The sequence below is a fragment of the Copadichromis virginalis genome, linkage group LG1 (assembly GCF_057382275.1).
Source record: "Copadichromis virginalis isolate Kocher_CV1m ecotype Utaka linkage group LG1, C_Virginalis_male_GT1.1, whole genome shotgun sequence".
Taxonomy (NCBI): Eukaryota; Metazoa; Chordata; class Actinopteri; order Cichliformes; family Cichlidae; genus Copadichromis; species Copadichromis virginalis.
Window position 1 is genome coordinate 15,406,475 of NC_140618.1, and position 14,785 is coordinate 15,421,259.

At 42.7% G+C, this 14,785-nt stretch overlaps 1 protein-coding gene across 2 annotated transcripts in view; it reads left to right on the forward strand.

Annotated features, from left to right (window-relative positions):
• kif26ba (kinesin family member 26Ba) overlaps positions 1 to 14,785 on the forward strand; it is a 100,127-nt gene that overhangs the window by 78,216 nt on the left and 7,126 nt on the right. The window contains exons 12-26 of one of the 2 annotated variants that reach the window (XM_085452209.1): positions 1,987 to 2,158; positions 2,772 to 3,098; positions 3,184 to 3,360; positions 3,896 to 4,031; positions 4,129 to 4,363; positions 4,482 to 4,586; positions 4,768 to 4,889; positions 5,704 to 5,880; positions 6,450 to 6,536; positions 6,678 to 6,754; positions 6,883 to 8,481; positions 8,922 to 9,145; positions 9,401 to 9,562; positions 9,676 to 9,890; positions 14,035 to 14,300. In XM_085452209.1, coding sequence (XP_085308335.1) covers positions 1,987 to 2,158; positions 2,772 to 3,098; positions 3,184 to 3,360; positions 3,896 to 4,031; positions 4,129 to 4,363; positions 4,482 to 4,586; positions 4,768 to 4,889; positions 5,704 to 5,880; positions 6,450 to 6,536; positions 6,678 to 6,754; positions 6,883 to 8,481; positions 8,922 to 9,145; positions 9,401 to 9,562; positions 9,676 to 9,890; positions 14,035 to 14,300 — 4,081 coding nt within the window. Of the gene's footprint in view, positions 1 to 1,986; positions 2,159 to 2,771; positions 3,099 to 3,183; positions 3,361 to 3,895; positions 4,032 to 4,128; positions 4,364 to 4,481; positions 4,587 to 4,767; positions 4,890 to 5,703; positions 5,881 to 6,449; positions 6,755 to 6,882; positions 8,482 to 8,921; positions 9,146 to 9,400; positions 9,563 to 9,675; positions 9,891 to 14,034; positions 14,301 to 14,785 lie in introns of both variants that reach the window. The other variant, XM_085452201.1, reaches the window with a different exon arrangement.

Here is a 14,785-nt window from a genome sequence, read left to right on the forward strand (position 1 = left end):
TCAATGCCTTAATATGAATTTTCTGAAACAGTGGTGATCCAGGAATTTAGATGACAGAAAGTGTCATATTACATATACGATGTTCCTGTCTGGTAAAGCTTGTAATAAATCTAGCACAGGCTGATAGGTAAGACCCAATCCAACATCCCCAGCACTTGAATTAACATCCAAATGAATACTTCATGAGTCATGAGTTTACCTACATTAATCTCAGGAAGATATGCAGAGATAGCTCGAAAGAGAGAGACAGAGACTGGAGGATTTGTTGAAGCCCGAGGCAGCAAACTGAGAAATCAGAAAAGAAAAAAAGAAAGCAATAATGAAAAAGAGGAGGCGGTCAGATAGGAGCGTGTACGTACTTTGCGTATGTACACTGTTGTGTACATACACGCATGTGAATGTACACATACGTGTGCAAGACTTGACTGCGGGCTGTGTTTTTAGAAAAGGGGGACAGCAGCATGAGGTATCGGGCCACAGAGGAGCTGTACTCACTGTCAGCCTGCAGGCCTCAGCACACACACAAACATTATGAATGATTGCAGTAGCCCACCCAGGAGAAAGTCTTTTCTTAAACACACAGCCTAGTTTTACTCTCCCATCTGCTCGTTTAATCTCTCTGGGACATAGACCATCTCCCAATATTAGACTTTATCATACCCTGAGCGCCTCTTTTAAAGGGACTGTTCACCCAAAAATCAAATGTATATATTTTACTACTGGTCTGGAGTGCTGCTTATCCATCTAGATTGTTTTGTGATGAGCTGCACTGTCTTGGAGATATTAGAAAATTCTGTTGTGAGCAGTTTCATGCAGGACTTCATCTCTTTCCACTAAACTACACCCATCAACTGTATTGCTATCCAGAGTGAAGCGTGCATGTACATGTGACACAGTATGACAGGAGTTGAACATTAAGGGTGTGTGTCCACAAACTCTAGTTTTTGAACTGGAAGCTCTTTTGGGCTCATTTTCAGAGCAAGAAGCACTTATTTTTGCAAAGTTACAGGACTGCCGTTTTTGTTATTAGATTATAGATAACTGTCCGGACAGTTTTATTTTTTAATAGATGCTACAATTTCACATTGAAAACCATCAGTCTAACAAGGCGATATAAGTAACACTTGGTGACATTGGGAAAGAAGAACCCCCTTTTAACAGGAAGAGACAGGGTTCAAAGAGTGTCAGACATCTGTCAAGACTGGTTAGGTGTGAGGGCAAAACAGAAGAGAACAAATAGAGTGAATATAAAGACAAGGACACAAACTATAGCAGAAAGCAGTTTCTTCCCACTCCCTTTCAACATGTAAATTAATCAGAATGTTTTTTTGTATGTAATTTGTATAGTATTTTTTTTCTCTCTTATTTCTTTTCTAAATGTACTTGTATATTGTTCACATGTTGAAATAAATTACCAATCAGTCAATCAATCAATCAATCAATCAAGCTGTAGTGACATACAAAAGTACTGAGAGTGAAGAGGGAAAGAAAATAGTTCCTATATTAAACTGCTCACAAAAAAGTTTGCAGATACTTTGAAGTCACCAGATCATGCAACTGAGTGTTTCATAACTGAAAGATAAGTACTATCTGCATCTAGCAAATATCTCAAAAGCTGCACAACCTACACCAAAAGATGGATTAAAAAGTGCTACAGGTCAGAGGATAAATATTAAATAGGTGAACTGTGAGCTTTAATTAGCAAATTGTTTGTCTCTTTTTGCATTAATAATCGGAAAAATAACTAATGATTATAAGTACTTTTTTCATTTAAATTTCATGTTAGCCTTGTGTTGTGTTAATGTTGCAGACTCTCTAACTTGTGGAAAATGCTCTACCTGACCAAGAAGAGTTATTAATACCCTTTAGCCAAAACATACGTGGGCATTTGTGAGAAAATCGACCAGTTTTGTCACACCTTTAAGTGACTGTGCGTATTTACAACATGTCTTCAATGCTCACGTCTCGGTGTATATGTGTAACCAGGGACAGAAAGCTGACCATGTTGCTAAGGGAGTCGCTAGGCAACATGAACTGCCGGACCACCATGATTGCTCACATCTCTGCCTCACCTAGAGATTTCTCAGAAACCCTCTCCACTATTCAGATTGCTTCCCGGGTGCTCCGCATGAAAAAGAAGAAAACTAAAGTCACAGTGGTGAGTTTTATTTCATTCTTCGTGCTTCATTAAAATAATAAAACTATCCAGATATAGACAAGTAAAGTGCCAGGTATAATGTCTTAAACAAACATAAATTACTTTTTTGACGGTTCATTTTATGCTGAAACACACATTGCCCTGACAGTGCACTGCAGTGTTTTAATTTTTGGAGTTTAGGTGAAAATCTTTTATAGAAGTTGAAACTAGTTATACAAAATATTTAACCTTCTTGTCTCCGTTTGCTGCTGACACAAATTGACTTCTTGCGCTCACAGATGTCAAAAGTGTTCTGCAGAAGACAAAAGGTTAAAATGAGGGCTTCAGCTCTAAAAATAAAGAAGACATTTCAAGCCACAAGATACTCTATTACTAATATGCTAGACAAATAGGAGGAATTAAGTTAAACTGAACTGCAATGAAGTGAAGTTCTTATCTTCTGCCTTGGGTCCATATTAGTTATCCCCTCATCTCCTTCTTTCTGGTCTCTAACCGTCAATTAAAAGGAAAAGAAAAAAAGGACAATCTCACTCTGCAAATCTCAAAAGGAAATCATTTCTCTCTCATCGCTCTTCTCTGCTTCCACTTTCCTTATTATCTGGGCTCTTCTCAGCAATACACATCCAGCTCCTCTGGGGGAGAAAGCTCCTGCGAGGAGGGTCGCATGCGTCGTCCGACCCACCTGCGACCTTTCCATCACCGTGGTGACCCTGACTCTGACCTTCCGCTGCTGCGACTCTCCAGTGACCCCGACGAATACTCCAGCAGCGAGCAGTCATGCGACACAGTCATCTACGTGGGTCCGAATGGAGCAGCTGTGTCAGACAGAGAGCTAACGGACAATGAGGAACCCCCAGAATTTGTACCAATTATTCCTGCGTTGCTTCGAGGTAAAACTTCAGAGCAAAGCCAAAATCAGGCAGCAGGGGCACAGAACAAGGTAATTTGAAAATATGTGCATTTAAAGATTAGACACTTAGCATTATTAAGTAGAATATTTGTGATGAAGAATAATTCTATAACAGGTGCAGTCTCAGCCAGACGAGCAGCCCAGTGGCCCCTCACAACCTTTGTCTCAAGCCTCTCAGTCTCTACTTGGTCAGCCGCTGGCTCCTGTCCCAGAGGAAGGAGCTGAATGCCTGAAGTGCAACACCTTTGCTGAGCTGCAGGAGAGATTGGACTGCATCGATGGCAGCGAGGAGGTGAAGAACTGTCTTCTGCTCTTGTTTTTGTTGTGATTGTGCAAATAAAAATCTTAGATACAAATAGGATGACATAGTATGATGGGATCTGTAATAGGGGGTCTATTGAAAGCTTGATAGCTATTTTTGTCAATTTATTCAGATGAAAAAGAAGCGTTCTGTTTGTATCTACTTAGCATTTTGTTCATTGCGTGTCCGGCTTTTTTATTGTTGTTACAGCTGCTGTTTGTGGTGGCAATTTTCTGTGCCTTTCAATACTCATGTATTTCCATTTGTGTTTGGATATAACACATTCAAATTACTTTTCACAAATTACCTTATTGTGAAAATATTTATACAGAATCCCAATATTTGCACGGCAATAGCGCAGGTTGTTTGGAGCTCAAGTGATCTTTTTTATTCTCTTCCACCATCACTGAAGTTGTGATTAACGGTGTACTGTAATTTAGAAATAAAAGCGACATAATTTCAGAATTTTCCCTTTGATGATAGTCTGTTACTCTTCTGTTCCCCATCGCTCTGTTCATTTTTGCAGGTGGCAAAGTTTCCCTTTGAAGAGGCTCCAGCTATCAAACAAGGGGTCAAACAAGAGGCATGTCCATCTTCATCTGTTCCAGCTGCTGCTCCTGCTCCAGCCCCTCCAGCTGTGTTGGATACAGAAGCCAAAACAGGTTCAATTATTATTAGGAATAATGATGATGCTTCCGTTCATATTTTGCATGTGCTGTATGTTAACGTGTAAATCACCTTTGGGTCTTCTGTTTCTAGAACCTGCGTGTGATGTAGGAGGGGCTGTGCAGGTGTCCAGGAGGAGGACCAATGACCAGCAGCTGCAGGAGATCAAGGAGGTGGTGGAGGAGGCTGAGCTGGCCCAGACAATGATCCACAGTTTGACTCAGAGTTCTGGCTGCCCAACAGTTACGAGTACCAGAAGCATTACAGGAAGCAGCAGCATCACCTCTAACCCACTGCACAGAGCCAAGAACTCCCACCTACATGACAGGTAAGACCAGGTGGTTTAGATTCAGTACTCTTTTTCATATGTTACCCTTAGCCTTTAGGAAATATGTTTATATGTTTAATTCATGATTTATTGCTTTTACTGTCTCTCATTTGTGCAGTCATGAGAATCTGAATGTGGCGGGCGGCAATTGTGAGGGGAAGTCACGACCTCTAGGATCACCACGTCTTGGAATTGCCAGCCTGACCAAAACCTCAGAGTACAGGTGAAGCAAATATACAGTGAAGCATAGTGCTGATGGCAAAAATCTTCATTTTGTTTTGAGCAAAACTTGGAAAGTGTTAAATAAAGCTATGTACTAGAACTCTCAAGTGCTCTGATGTGTAAATGTTCAGCGCCAAAAATTCAGTTTGCGCAATCTAATTCATTTTTATCTTGCTTCTCAGGCCTCCATCATCCCCATCCCAGCGGTGCAAAGTGTATACCCAAAAGGGTGTCATTCCAGCAATGCAGCCTGTATCCTCAAACACTCAGGAAGGCCAGGCCCCGGATGCTTTGACGTCAGACAGTATGCTTTTCTTTCTTTTACACAGTTACGCTTTAGAACTGTGTTAATTTTTTTTTTTTAAATGTATACATATATATGCTATATATGGATATTACATTTAATTATTTTTACTTTTCCATTTCACTCCTTTGTCTTTTTATTTTCTTATCTCAGTTTAAGTTTCAGTTTAAATCTAAATTTTCCTTTTTTTAGGTTAAATAGTAACATTTCATTACAACTACCTGTCACCACCCATCATACTCATCTACTTCAAGTAAAAATATCAGAAATAAGCTACAGTGAATTCTTGGCTGGTCAGTTCTAGAGTATCCTTTAGGGTGTATATGAGTTTCTTTTAAGATTACAAAAATCATTTTTGTATAGTGCTCCAATTTCACTAAAAAAGTGAATTTGTTCTCTCCATTTAATGTTGCATCCATTTGGATGAGATAAAGACTAGAAGAATATTGGAAAAAAAAAATATTTTCGTTTTAAATGCAAGAAGTCTTACAAATACTGGCGAGTTGAGAAAAATCAGTAAGCAATTTGCAACTGATGCTTGAAACATTTGATGACATGTTTCAAGCATCATGATGAGAAACATTTGTTCTTATGTGCATCTCCCTGTTCATTAACGGTGAATTCTTCCCGGGTAATGTTACTGCTGTTTTATATATGCTGGATGCATAAAAGACACATGCTGAGTCACCTGTGTATGACACAGTTTATCTGCATAATAATCACTGGTTTGAACTTGTCTTCTCAGCGTGATGCCAATTTCCCTGCACTTGGAAAACAAAATAAATTACAATGCCAGATGTTTCTGATTCTACAGACAGTTTGGCTGCAGACAGTGGTCGTTCCTCCACAGAGTCCCTGCTGTCCAGGAGTTCTCCTGCAGGGATGAGCCCACAAGTCCGTGAGCCAACTCCATCGTTATCTGCCAGCCTGGGCTCAGCTGAGACGCTCTGCGATGATGATGTACCACCAATACCTTTGGATAGCAAGGATGGTAAGTTCCAGTAAACACAGCTTGTTTTAACACGAGGAAAAGTGGTGAGAAAGTACATTGTGGGTAATCCTTGCAGTTTTAATGACAATAAGGCGCTCTATCAAAACCACATGCAGAAATGTTGAAACAGCTGTAACCTGTTAAGACTCAGGGGTTGTTCTAAAGTGTCTGGAACTGGATTGTTGGCGGGAGATCTCTTGATTATTGTGAGTTGTGTCAGAGAGGTTTCAAGGATCAGTTTACTTCTGGAGCATCCCTCAAATGCTTGATTGAATGTGGAGATCTGGAGACCAAGGGGAGTTTTTCAAACTCTCAGTGCAGCAGGTAGCTACTGCCATCAGGGATGGATATTTGCATGTGAGGTGTGCTTGGTCTGCAGGAGTCATGGGTCTGAAGGTTATGTCCACATGATTGTAGGGACCCAGCATTTCCTAGAATAACACTGCATCGTAACTGAATGACTCTTTTCCACTTTATTTTTTTTTTTTAACTGATCGGCATATACATAAAGACCATGAAGAACTGAGAAATGAACTTTCGCTTTTTTCTATCTTTATATTTTCTTCCAGGAGTCTCAGGTTCAGCAGCATCTGCAGTAACACTTGGACCTCTTGTACTTGGGGATGATGAACTGGTGTACACTGTGGTTACTGGAGGTGAGGAGGACCTTGACATTACTGCTCTCATTGAGAATGAAGGCTTGGCTGGTCGTCCAGTAAGCATCATCAGCTTCAACAGTGACTGTGGCTCTGCAGCTGCCCTCGCTACTGGCTCTCAACCCATTTGTACTGCTTTAGATGGAGTTGTGGAGGATCACATGCTTGTAGGTCCTGCAGCATCTTCGGGGGTTTCAGATGTTGTTGCCATGGCAGAGGTTAGTGCTACTTTGATCGTTTGGTTTGAATTTGCATAAATAAAATAGATTTGACATTATTTAAACTTTAACAGCCACATTTTATAATTGTTTCTGGATTTCAAGATGTCATACTTGATTGGTTTTAGGTGGCAATGGCCAAGCTGCGGACAGAAGGTGAATCCTTAGCCACAGGAATGTCAAACTGTGGTTCACCCAACTCTTCCTGGGTGAGTGATCTGAGCGCGGGCAGCGAAGCTGATCAGTCTCTTCATAGCTTCAGCCAGTCCCAGAGCCAGCAAGGGGAGGCACTGGCTGATCCTGATCCCAACTTTGGAATCGAGACGCTGGATGGTTATGAAAATGGTGGTACCCCAAGAAGAGGGAGTCTGGAAGGAGAAATGGTTCTGTCAGAGAACCAGAGTGATAAGGGTACTCCAACTAAAGAAAGGCTGAGAAAACTGCCTCCTTCCATGGCTAAAACTAACATACAAATTCTGGCAGGACCTGGCAACATGGCTCCTTTCAAGACCAACATCCTTGTTCACCCATGTGCAGCTGTCAAACCCATGGTTGTCCAGGAAGCCACCATCCTCTCCTCACCTACAAAGGCCAACTTTATGAAAGATCCAGTCAAATCCAGTGCAGCATTTATAGCATCTATTTCAAGTGAGATGAGCTTTGAAGACCCCTGGCTGAAACGTGGTACAGAAGAAGGAAAGTCCAAGGAACTAGTGTGTGAAAGGAAACTGGAGAAGAGGGAGGCAGAGCATTCGAAGGGCCACTCAATAGATAAGGCAAATGGTGGGGGTGGTGATCGTGGCAGTTCAAGTTCAGGTGGTGAGGTGGTGTCATCGCCAGACTCTTTTAAGCGAGTGGTGGATGGTTGTGAGATGGTGGCTGTTGTTGCCCAAGGTGAATGCTTGACTAGTATTTATAACCCAGATATCCACCGTACCGCTAGTCTACCACGCGGATGGCACCGTGTCAACCGCCATGACGGCTTAGACAATGGAAGCGAGTACCGTAATCTTGGAGTCACCACTTCAACTCCTTGTAGTCCCCGTGCCACACTTGATCGCTGGGGATCCAATGGAAAGCAGGGCTTTTTCTCTCATAAAAAAGGGGGAATCCCACCGCTGCCGCCTGTACGAAAGTCCAGTCTAGACCAGCGGAACAGGGCAGCCAGCCCTCTCCAGCAAACCACACATGGAGTCTCATCGCAGGGGAACTCGGCAGATGATGCAGGGGTATCTGGCTGTGGCCCTGCAGGAGTAACTCGACAGCGAGGCTCCAGCATAGACAGTAGTAGGCTTTTCAGTGCCAAGTTGGAGCAGCTTGCCAACAGAACCAACTCTCTGGGCCGAGTCCACAGCTCACACAGTGGTTCCCATCATTATGACTGCTTTTCCTTGGAGAGAGGTGAGAGTCTTAGAGGGGGAGGGGGAGTGAAGGGAGACAGCACCATGCCTCGCACTGGACGCAGCCTCAACCGTGCTGGATCACTATCTTCTTCTTCTGGAAACACCAGCAGCCTTTTTAGTGGCAGTACCAGTCCAAACAGCGCTCCACAGTCACCAGCTAAGACCAGCAGCCAGTCAAAGATATCAGCAGTTAGTAAGCTGCTGATGACCAGCAGTCCCAAGGCCAGGAGTCTGTCTGCCTCCAGCACCAAGACTCTGAGCTTCTCTACTAAGTCTTTAAGCCAAAGCTCCAGCCGGAGCTCCAGCCTTCCTCCTAATGGAAAGGTAGGAATAAATATTTCTTCAAAGTAAATGATCCGCGCTCACTTTCTTTAACATCTGTAAACCACAAGCTCATCAGACAAAATTAGCTAAAATTATTTAAGGACCTTCCTCAAACTGTGTTTAGCTTTAACGTCCATCCTTTAAAGCAGGGTCCCCAATCTCAGTCCACGAGGGCCGGTGTCCCTGCAGGTTTCAGATCTCACCCTGGGTCAACACACCTGAATCACATGATAAGTTCATTACCAGGCCTCTGGAGAACTTCAAGACATGTTGAGAAGGTAATTTATCCATTTAAATTAGCTGTGATGGATCAAGGACACATCTAAAACCTGCAGGGAAACCGGCCCACGTGGACTGGGATTGCTGCTTTAAAGTAATTAAAGGATGTTGGCTTACATTTCTCCTTCCATCCACCTAAACCACTTTACTTGTCTTTTTAGCCCCAGAGTTCAGTCCCGGCCCCTGTGCAGCAGCAGGGACCTGCCCCTGGGTCCTGGTCTACCCAGTCTCTGAGTCGAAGTCGAGGGGGAAGTCTGGCTGCTAAGCTTCCTCTCCGAGCTGTTAACGGTCGAATCTCAGAGCTACTCCAGGGGAGTGCTGGCTCCCGTTCCAGGAGTCATGTTCAGGGAGGAGGCACAGATCCAACAGAGGAAAGAGGGACAAGGTTTGTTAGTTTTATATCATAAAAGTATATTTACATATACTGTACACCTATTTAGTGGTTCCTATGGAAGCATTTTTCATTTATTCATAGGACAGCTAATATAAAATGCAAGATTAGATCCATATATTATGCAAGAGTAACTTTGGCAAGTCGTGATAATGTAAGGTGCAAACTGTAAGGCAAAGTGACATTTAAGTTCATTCAGATAATAATCTGTTCGAAGTTATTTACTGCTTCCTATTTCCTTGTTCTCAGTGGAGGAGGAGGTGGAGGAGGAGGTGGAGCAGGAGGCGGTGGGGGAGATAGCCTGGGAGAGGAGAGGGCAGCAGTGGTACAAACACTGCCTTCTCCCTACAGCAAGATTACAGCTCCCAGAAAACCACACCGCTGCAGTAGCGGCCATGCTAGTGACAACAGGTACAAGCTTTAGGGCTCTGAGGAATTTGAAACTTAAATTTCACAAAATAAAACATGTATTTTTTCTGTATTTTGCTTCATCTCTAACTGTGATCTCATAATGCCTCTAACAGCAGTGTGTTGAGTGGTGAGCTCCCTCCGGCAATGGGGAAGACGGCTTTGTTTTACCACAGTGGAGGCAGCAGTGGGTATGAGAGCATGCTGAGAGACAGCAGTGAGAACACAGGAAGTACCTCCTCTGCTCAGGACTCCCTCAGTGAGCACAGCTCAGCCACCACCTCCTCCCGACGGAGCTCCAGAAGCAGCAAGAAGAGCAGGAGCAACACAGGTCACGACACAAATTTTCAAAATCGCGTTTTATAAACATCTTCACCCCTCAACTAAAACCTGATAATCCGCTTGCTATTCTTTATAGGAAGGCAAATTTAGGATTTTCCTCAACATAACTAGTGGTAATTTCTTCTGAACAAGTCGAAGTGTCTTAGCACTCCTAATTAAGCTGGCACAAGCACAAGCGTTAAAAACATGAAATTAAATACACCCTGCGCTAAAACCACCCAGATGGCTAGTTTTTATAATTACATGAATAAATATATATCCAACATCTGTACCATTTCTATTCAATGTATCCTCAATGTGTGATGCTTGCCCACTTTTACCATATTAACTTTTACAAACAAATTTTTAGGCGTGAAATTTTGATCATATATTTTTCAAAACAACAGTAACATAGAAGTGCTGGAAATAGAAATAGACACCTTTGTGATGTTGAAAAACACTGTAACAAAAGAAGCGAACAGTTAAGGGAAATGTGAAGAAAGCTGTGGCTACAGGAGGTGCTGGGTAAGGTAAGGTGACCCTGACCAGTCATCTGTGAAATGGTAAAAGGGAATCTGCTGGTGTAGGCTGTAATGAATATATATTCACCAGAACAGAACACAGAGAGCTTGCTAATGTGCCTGCCAAATTACTGTCTATTGGTTAAGCATGAGGATTGATATGTGCATAAAAAATCAGATTGAAGAGAGGCAGCTCCTTCCAGTGTGTGTCTAATTATTGATTCGAAAGGGAATTAGCCTTTCCATCCAAGTGTGCGGGAAGCAGTCTCACCTCCTGCCATGCAGCGTAAATTCCGGGTTTACTCTCTCATTTTGCTTTCACCACAACCGATTCTGTGGATCAAAGAGCCACGACAGTGCCACAAGATGACACAAAGGTGTGAAGGATTATTCTGTGTTTGTTGTGAATCAAGGTGAAGCCAGTAAGCGAGGAACGATTGATACAGTTGAGCCCCGGTGATAGAAAACTGATTATACTCTTAATAATAAAATGGCAGAAAGAGCATGTGTATAAAGGACCGAGGCAATATCCAGCTGAAATGTTAATTACATCTCCAGCTGAGTCTCTCTTTTTAGCCTTGATTTTCATTAGGCTGGATTCATGTGCTTACCTCTCTCCTCATAGTCCACGTATTCACCCCATCTCTCTGTCATTCATCCAGCTCGCTTCCCTCGCATCTTCCTCTCCCCGCAGACTCAATCTTTCTCTGTCCCGTTCTATGCTGCTTCCTAATGAAATACAAATGTCTCTGCTTGACCTTTATGCGCTGCTTCGAGACCAAAAGACAGCTGCAACCTTATTAAAATCAGCACTTCCTCTCCCCTCTCTCACACATACCTTATCACTGACTTTCTGGTGAATCTGATAACTCTCATTCCTGTTGACATGTCTGGAAATTTCCATGCAAAGCGCACGTGTGTTCAGTGTTGCGCAGTGGTTAGATTAGAGACTGACCCGCTGCTATTATCTATGAGCTCTACCTGCTTTTTTATTTATCTCACTTCACTTCTCCATTATCAATTTCACATTCTGTCTCGCGCGACAGTTTTCTTTTGTCCCCTCCTTTATGTCTCTCTCCAGTGAGTCTTTTATCTGTCTTCCTCCCCACTCCCACCGATCATGTCTGTGCAAAACAAGAAAGGTATGCCCACTGAGTGAACCGACACTTAAGGGGTTTTATTGCGTTCAAGGAAGAATCTGAAATTTGGAAAGATGTCTTTTTTCTTAGCAGAGAGATGTCAGATATATTGCAGTTCAATGTAAGACTAAAGCTTGTAGCTAAACTGCTGTACTATAAAATAGTTCCAGTAATGTCTCCCAGTTTTTTTTCTTCATTGCTACACAACAAATATGATTTAACAGAAATGTAAGAATGTGTCAAATATGTTAAATCAAAAAAGATCATATAGCTCATATGGGGCGATCGTGGCTCAAGAGTTGGGAGGTCGCCTTGTAATCGGAAGGTTACTGGTTCGAGCCCCGGCTTGGACAGCCTCGGTCGTTGTGTCCTTGGGCAAGACACTTCACCCGTTGCCTACTGGTGGTGGTCAGAGGGCCCGGTGGCGCCAGTGTCAGGCAGCCTCGCCTCTGTCAGTGCGCCCCAGGGTGGCTGTGGTTACAATGTAGCTTGCCATCACCAGTGTGTGAATGGGTGGATGACTGGATATGTAAAGCGCTTCGGGGTCCTTAGGGACTAGTAAAGCGCTATATAAATACAGGCCATTTAGCTATGTCTGAAGACCCCGAGGGTGAATATTGGTCATTTCATTGCTGTAGTTTCACATTGTTAGTACAGGGTTGGGCCTGTCTTTGCCTTCAGAGCTTTTTAATTCTTCATGACGAAGAGTCAACAAGGTCCTGGAAACATTCCTCACAGATTTTAATTCATATTGACATGATATCGTCACAAATTAGCTTGAGATCTGGTGTACGTGAAGGGTGCTTGACTACACTAAATTCATTGTTGTGTTCAGGAAACGCATTAAAGATGATTTTAACTTTGTAGTGTGATATCCTGCTGGAATCAGCTATTAGAAGAAGTGTACAGTGTGATCATAAAGGGATAAACATGGTCAGCTACAATAGTCAGGTAGGCTGTGTCATTTAAGTTATACTAAATGGGTGCTGTCACTACCACCAGCAGCTTGAACCATTGATGCACAGCAGGAAGGATCTATGCTTTCATGTTGTTCACACCAAACTCTGACCCAGCAGCAGTTTTCTGATCTTCTATTGCCCGATTTCTGAGAGTCTGGGTGATTTACAGCCTCAGTTTTCCGTTCTTAGCTGACAGAAGTAGCACCCGGTGTGGTTTTCTGCCATCTGCTTCAGGATTTGACATGTGCATTTGGACATGCACTTCTGGATACATTGGTTATAACAACTGGTTATTTGAGTTACTGCGTTCTTATTAGCTCAAAGCAGTTCAGTTATTCTCTTCTCTGTGGGTTCTGGGTTTTTTTGACCATTATCTATAAACTCTAGAGATAGTTGTATGGGAAAACTCCAGTAGGACCATTAAAGGTTCTCAGTCATCCAGGTCATCGTAGTCTAAGAAGTTTGGAAAGAAAAAGGCGTCTGGATTTCTTTAAGTTGCTTGAAGACGTTTCACCTCTCATCCGAGAAGCTTCTTCAGTTCTAGGGTCAAATGGTGGAGAGTCCCAGATTTAAGCCCTGTGGGGGTATCCCACCAAGAGGGACAAATATCCATCATTGCATATGCCACATGTTCCTTTACTAAAATGATATGCTGCTTCCTAAATGTGAAGCTTTGTTTTCCTGCAAACTGCCCAATAACAATGCACCTTGTGTCCCTCTTGGGGGAATACTCCCACAGGGCTTAAATCTGGGACTCCCCACCATTTGACCTTAGAACTGAAGAAACTTCTCGGATGAGAGGTGAAACGTCTTCAAGCAACTTAAAGAAGTCCAGACTTTTTTTTTCCTTTCCCAGCTCCTTAGACTTAGGTAGGACCAGTACATCTGGCAGGATCTCACTGAGTCACTTCAGACCTCCTTTGTCCCCATTCTGATAGTTGGTTTGAACCTCATCACTTTTGGGTATTACTACACCCTAGAATTATTTTAGTGAATAATAAAGTTCAGCACTATAATATCAGTATTTGTTTTTCCCATTTTCATTTAGCTTAGTTTCATTTAGCATTTTTCTTCTGTTCATCCACACCCCACCTGTGGTGGCTCTGTGCCACACCACTAGGGACTGATGCACTGTTTGAGGATTATGGAGCTAAACTAATGGTGATCTTGAGAGTAAAACGCACTGCAAGCAAACTAAGCATATGAATGAGATAAAACAAGCAGAGTTGAAAAATTCTTTGGCACTTTGTATATTTAGGAAAAAACTGCATCAGATCGGCTCAGATCAGTTATTTTTTAAACATATTCAGCTTTTTTTGCACTCTATAACCTGGCACTTCAATGCTATATAAAATGCACCAAAAAGTAGAATGTATATAACTCCAAACATGCGATATTTCTTCAATTAGAATTAAAAGACACTTTTTATTCTGCCGTTCATATGAACAGTTTATCGTCTTAGCTCAAAACTTCACTATTCCTGTCATCAGTGTGTAACAGTCTTTCTGTAATCTTCTTTTTATTTGTTCTTTTAGGTCTCCAGCGTCGACGTCTGATCCCAGCACTAACCTTGGACTCCTCTTCATCATCGCCTTCTCACCGTTCCTCCAAACAAGCCATCACGTCCTCGTCTTCCTCCTCCTCCAGCCCTGGTGCATGCTGGGTCGACGGGCCACTTGGGCCACCTGCACCCTCAAACCTCCGGGCAGTGACCGCAACAACAGAAACCTTTGAGATCAAGGTGTACGAGATAGATGATGTTGAACGGCTGCAGAAAAGGAAGGACAAAGGAGGGAGCAAGGTGAGAGGGAGGAGGGAGGAAAGACACCTGAGCTGCACAGCTGTTGTAGGTCAAGTGGTGGAGCAGGTCAACAAATTGCAGGGTTGGAAATTTGATCCTTATCTCTTCCTGCCCGTATGTCAACACGTCCTTGAGCAAAAACCTAAATGGGTGATGGGCAAAAGGTAAAAAATTCAGGCATATATGTGTCATCACAGGGTGCGTTGTTATTGGGCAGTTTGCAGGAAAACAAAACTTCAAATTTAGGAAGCAGCATATCATTTTAGTAAAGGAACATGTGGCGTATGTAAAGATGGATATTGATAATATCACTCAGTGAGTTTGCATTAGAGCTAAACTGAAGCCTAGAGAATAATGTTAATGTCTGGTGCTATCTTGTCTCCTTGGAGCCAGGCGAGGCTCCAAATATTAGCAGGGTGGAGGAGGCGAGTGTAGCTAGAAGCTAACAGACGAGTTACATTTAAAGCAGTTTACTTAATGTGACA